At 41.7% G+C, this 5,080-nt stretch overlaps 1 protein-coding gene across 1 annotated transcript; it reads right to left on the bottom strand.

Moving 5' to 3' along the window:
* Nucleotides 1-1,060: 1,060 nt before the first annotated feature.
* On the bottom strand, nucleotides 1,061-1,601 carry LOC140465895 (small ribosomal subunit protein eS10-like). The gene is given in 2 exon segments (XM_072561799.1): nucleotides 1,061-1,577; nucleotides 1,580-1,601. Coding segments are annotated over 2 exon segments (483 nt in total). The 5' UTR covers nucleotides 1,596-1,601; the 3' UTR covers nucleotides 1,061-1,110.
* Nucleotides 1,602-5,080: the final 3,479 nt, after the last annotated feature.

The raw sequence follows: 5,080 nt of genomic DNA, 5'->3' as shown, positions 1-5,080 counted from the left end.
AAGGTTTATAGGTTGAAAGGAAAATGACACAGGACGAGGAGTAGCCTTATTGGTTAGAAATGAAATTGCTTCAGTGGCACATGAGGATATAATGAGCAGAAAGTGTTCAGTGGAGACTTAATTGGTGAAAACTGAAGAACAATAAAAGAATCTAAGATTGTAAATAGGTGTTGTGTACAGGGTTCCTGGTAGCAGTTCTGAAGTGCTAGATTATGTAAATGCAGAACTTCGGCAAGTGTGGAGCTAAAGCTGTGTAGTATTAAATGTGGGATTTTAACTTTACCTTAGATTGGGAGACTTTGCCTGATGAAGGGGCAACACTCCAAAAGCTTGTGATTTCAAAAAAAAACTATTGGGCCATAACCTGGTGTCATCTGACTTCTGAGCTTGTCTGCCCCAGTCCATCATCAGCACCTCCACATCATAGATTGGGAGAGGCAGACAAGCCCCTGTCAGAAAGATCGTGAATTTCTGGATTGTGTTCAGCTTAGTTCCCTACAGCAATGTGTCCTAGATACAATGTGGGGAAAAGCAACTTTGGATTTAGTAATTAGTAATGAGCTAGATTTAATTAGTTACCTAATTGCGCAAGAACATTTATCAAATAGTGATCATAACATGATTGAGTTCAATGTAGTGTTTGAAAATGAAAAGCACAAACCAGCTGTGAGATTTTGATAAGGCCAACTTTAACAAGATGAGATAGAGCTGTCCATAGTAAACTTGGAAAGTCTGTTAATGGGTAAAACAGCTGAAAAACAGTGACGGATGTTTAGAGGATTATTTAACACAATATAAAACAGTTTATAACCCCGAGAGGGAAAAGCTCCACTCTATAGAGAAACAACCAAGGGCAACTATGGAACACCACAGAACTAACAGAAATGGCTTATAAACGTGCAAGCCACACATATCCTCCTGAATGGGAAAGCTGCAAAGACCGGCAAACATCCACAAAGCAGCCTATGAGCTCCTAAAAGAGATTATGAAAGTTAAAAAAGTTAAACATTACTTTCATAGAATTAGTGGAAAAATAAGGTAACAGTTAACATAAAAGTCCTTTTTTATGTTTTTCAATTGTCTTTATTTTATACAGCAAATTGTACACATTTATTGGGGTTGTCCACGACCACAGCCAAATCCACCTCTAAACTGGAATTCTGTAGTTGCACCAGCACCAGCTTCAGCCTTTTTGTCTGCACCAAGGGGAGCAGCCCGCCTGTAAGTGTCTCTGTCAGCTTCATCACAAAGATGAGCTGGACGGTCCTCACCCAGACTTTTAGGCCTTGGCCTGGCAGTCTCAGGACGAGTCTGGTGACTTAGAGTAGCAGGAACGATTTCAGGAGGAAGGTGAAGATAGTCACGCAGGTACTGAATGCCCTCGTTTGTCAAATACCAGTAGAAGTGTCGCCAAGCAAACTGCTCCATTACATAACCACGAGATTTCAAAGACTGCATGGCTTTCATTACGTGCAAGTTAGGGACATTGTTGTCTGCCAGTTCTGGATGTTTTGGCATATGCACATCCTTCTTGGTCACCATTACTCCCTCCTTGAAGAAGACGAGCTCAAAGATAGCTTCTTGGGCATCAGCATCTTGAACTCTAATAATGAGGCTGAAGCCAAAAGTTCTTCTTAATATAAACTAGAAAAATAAAGGAATAAGATTAAAAGTTCCACAGTCTTTGATGAATCCTTCACTTAGCTTGCTCTCTGGGAGACCTCAGCTGCCTGTTCTCGATGTGCCACTGCAGTTACTGGGGAACTTCCCTCAGCACTCACTGTACCCACATTTGGCCGCTATGCCATCACTGCTGCTGAAGCTGCCGCCTCCCAATCTCCTCCCGCTGCCTCCAGAACATGCATGGCAGGACCCACTTGCACACCAAGATACTGCCACACTAGGATGCTGGGCTGAGATACCTCCATGTGCTGCCAAGAGACCTTCAGGGGCCAGGCCAGGACCAGAGATTGCCACGGCTGTGTCCGTGCTAAGGCTGGGAGTGAAGATAAGAAGAAAAGAATCACCAAGAGAGAAAATAAGAGAAAGAAACGCATGAGCTCTGCCACCATCTTGGGAAGGATCTATTGGCGTTGGAAGGAGTACAGTGTAGGTTCATAAGAATAAAACCTGGACTTCAGGGGTTAAGTAATGAAGAAGAATTTTTCTCAATCAGACCTGTTTTCTCTAGAATTTAGATGGTTGAGGGGTGATCTGATTGAAGTCTTCAAGATATTAACAGGAAAAGACAGAATAGATAAACTATTGCCATTGCTTGTGGATTCTAGAAGTAGAGGTCATATTCTGAGAATTATGGCTGGACTGTTCTGGCTAGACTGAAGCACTTCTAAACACAAACAGTGCTAAAGGTTTGGAACAGTGCAAGAGGCAGAAGATGATAGATCAGTTGTTTATTTTAAATCTGAGATAGATTTTTTTTAATTAAGCAAAAGGTATTAAGGGATATGTGACAAAGGCAAATATAATGGAGTTCGACCACAAATCAACTGTGATCTCACTGAATGGGGAACAGGCTCAAGGGCTGAATGTTCCTATGTTCCTACAACTGGTCTAACAAACTACTCAATTCAAAAGACAACCAGGGATTGGCAACAAATACTGGCCTGGCCTGCAACACCCACATCCCAAGAAAGAATAACAAAAAAAACTCTTTATACATATGTCTTCAGTCAGTTGAAAACCACAACATGTGGAAACCAAGCCACAATCTCTCCGTGTCCATAATGTTACATTATCTAAACTTGACACAATCGGGTACACCTTAGTCCTCAGACTCACTGGCTCCAGGGAAAATAATTCAGCCTCTCCAGCCTAACCTTGCAGGTAAAAGGGCTCACATCTGGAATCCAGTGCGTCCTGCACACTGTTCTTTAGAACAGTGCTATTAAGTCCATCTCCCCAACACAAAGCATCACCGCACACGTCTCAGTCGTAAATCCGACAGCCATTTGCCTTCCCATTCTGCTAGTCTGGGCCCTCTTGCAGTTGCGACCACTCAAATTCTTTTACACGTCATAAGTTCCAATCTGGCTACTCATCAACCTCAAGAGACTCGCTTGAATGCCATTTAAATGGAGAGACAGTCACTTGCATTGCCATCGTTAATTTGCCATTCAGTTGGGGCTGAATCCGTTTGAGTGAGAGAATGGATTTGCATACTTTATACGTAACGGTCTGGCAGTGTATTAAAAAGATTTAAACACAAGACATTTTCTACAATAGAAAATGTAACAACTTCTTGCTGCTAAGTATGCCGGAGAATAATCTGAGTTTTAATGACATTTATGTTGAGTTAATAACTTCAGATAATGACTTAAGCGGAGTTGTGTAAAGAAATTGAACTTTGCTTCACCTCCAGTACCGACCCCCTCCCCCATCGCAGACTGACTCCCCTCCCCCAACTTCACTCCAAACCTTCAGCCCAGCTGCGTCGTGCTCAGTCTCACTTCTTGTCCCAGCCGATTACATTTCCTGTGTCTGAGACATGGCTCCTTATGCGGTTTATTTAGGCCTCCAGCAGTCAATAGTGCATCAGTGATGGCAGCTACAATCTTTGTAACACAATGGAACCGAAGGATAATTACTAAAGGATAAGCCCGTAAACACTTAAATGACACATTATAAAATTAATGCTACAAAGCCCAACTTCAAAGCCATAGGCCATTGGATATAAACTGGTGGAGCTATTGTTCAAAAGGAAGAAAAGTTTCTTCTTTCATATTAAGTCATTAAACTTAAATTATTATAAAAGTATAAATTCCTTACAGTTACAGAATATAACAGTGTTAGGCTGTTGGAAGCCATCTTTCAGATGAAATATTTGGATTGAGCCTCCTCTAACTTCTCAAGTAAAAACCTATAGGATTATATTGCATATCAAAAAGAATTAAATAACATAAAGAACTATAAACTTAACACCATAGCGCAGGAAAAACTTTTAGCTGGGCAACTGAAAGCAAACCTGAGAGCTTGGTGAGTGGGAGAGATCGGGGAATAATGGGGAAAAGGTGTTTGTTTCCTTTTGCTTTTTCATTTCTTCTCATCCCATGCGATACGAATTGGTTCTTGCTGCATGACAGAGAAATGTGCTGTCTATTGATGAGCATCTGGTAAATGGTCAAGCACTATTAATTGTTAGGATTTAAAATGGTACACAAATTGAAGTTAAAGTCAGTAAAATATTTAAAAAGCAACATAAGTTATTAAAACTCATTAAGGATAGCAGAATTGGTGCTGTGTCAAGACTATAGATTGTGGGAACTCCTGGATATCAGTGTGAACCAACACAAACCTGCTTGTAGCTTGAGGAGCTTCAGCTCAGTATCATTGAGTCGACAAAGTCAGAAGTCACATGACAGCAGGCTCTGAAAGCTTGTGATTTCAAATAAACCTGTTGGACGATAAGCTGGTGTCATGTGACTTCTGAGTTTATCCACCCCAGTCCAACACCGGCACCTCCACATCATTGAGTGGATAATGAGGGGTGATTAAGTTGTTGGAGGGAATCCTGAGGGACAGAATGTACATGTATTTGGAAAGGCAAGGACTGATTAGGGATAGTCAACATGGCTTTGTGTTTGGGAAATCATGTCTCACAAACTTGACTAAGGTTTTTGAAGAAGTAACAAGGTGGATTGATGAGGGCGGAGTGGTGGACGTGATCTATATGGACCTCAGTAAGGCGTTCGACAAGATTCCCATGGGAGACTGGTTAGCAAGGTTAGATCTCATGGAATACAAGGAGAACTAGCCATTTGGATACAGAACTAGCTCAAAGGTAGTAGACAGAGGGTGGTGGTGGAGGGTTGTTTTTCAGACTGGAGGCCTGCGACCAGTGGAGTGCCACAAGGATCGGTGCTGGGTCCACTACTTTTCGTCATTTACATAAAGAGAGGGAGAGAGACTGACACCAGTGTGAACCTGCACAGTTATTGCCTTTGCTGTTTGAATTCATGTATCGCTGGACATCAGAATGCATCTGGGAAAATTAACAAACAGTGAAATTCACAACTGATCTTGGAGGAACTGTTTAGGCAAAGTTCACAGCACAGAATCAGAT

Source organism: Chiloscyllium punctatum, chromosome 42 (assembly GCF_047496795.1).
Source record: "Chiloscyllium punctatum isolate Juve2018m chromosome 42, sChiPun1.3, whole genome shotgun sequence".
In the NCBI taxonomy this organism is placed as follows: Eukaryota; Metazoa; Chordata; class Chondrichthyes; order Orectolobiformes; family Hemiscylliidae; genus Chiloscyllium; species Chiloscyllium punctatum.
This window is presented reverse-complemented; position numbering and strand designations above follow the sequence as displayed.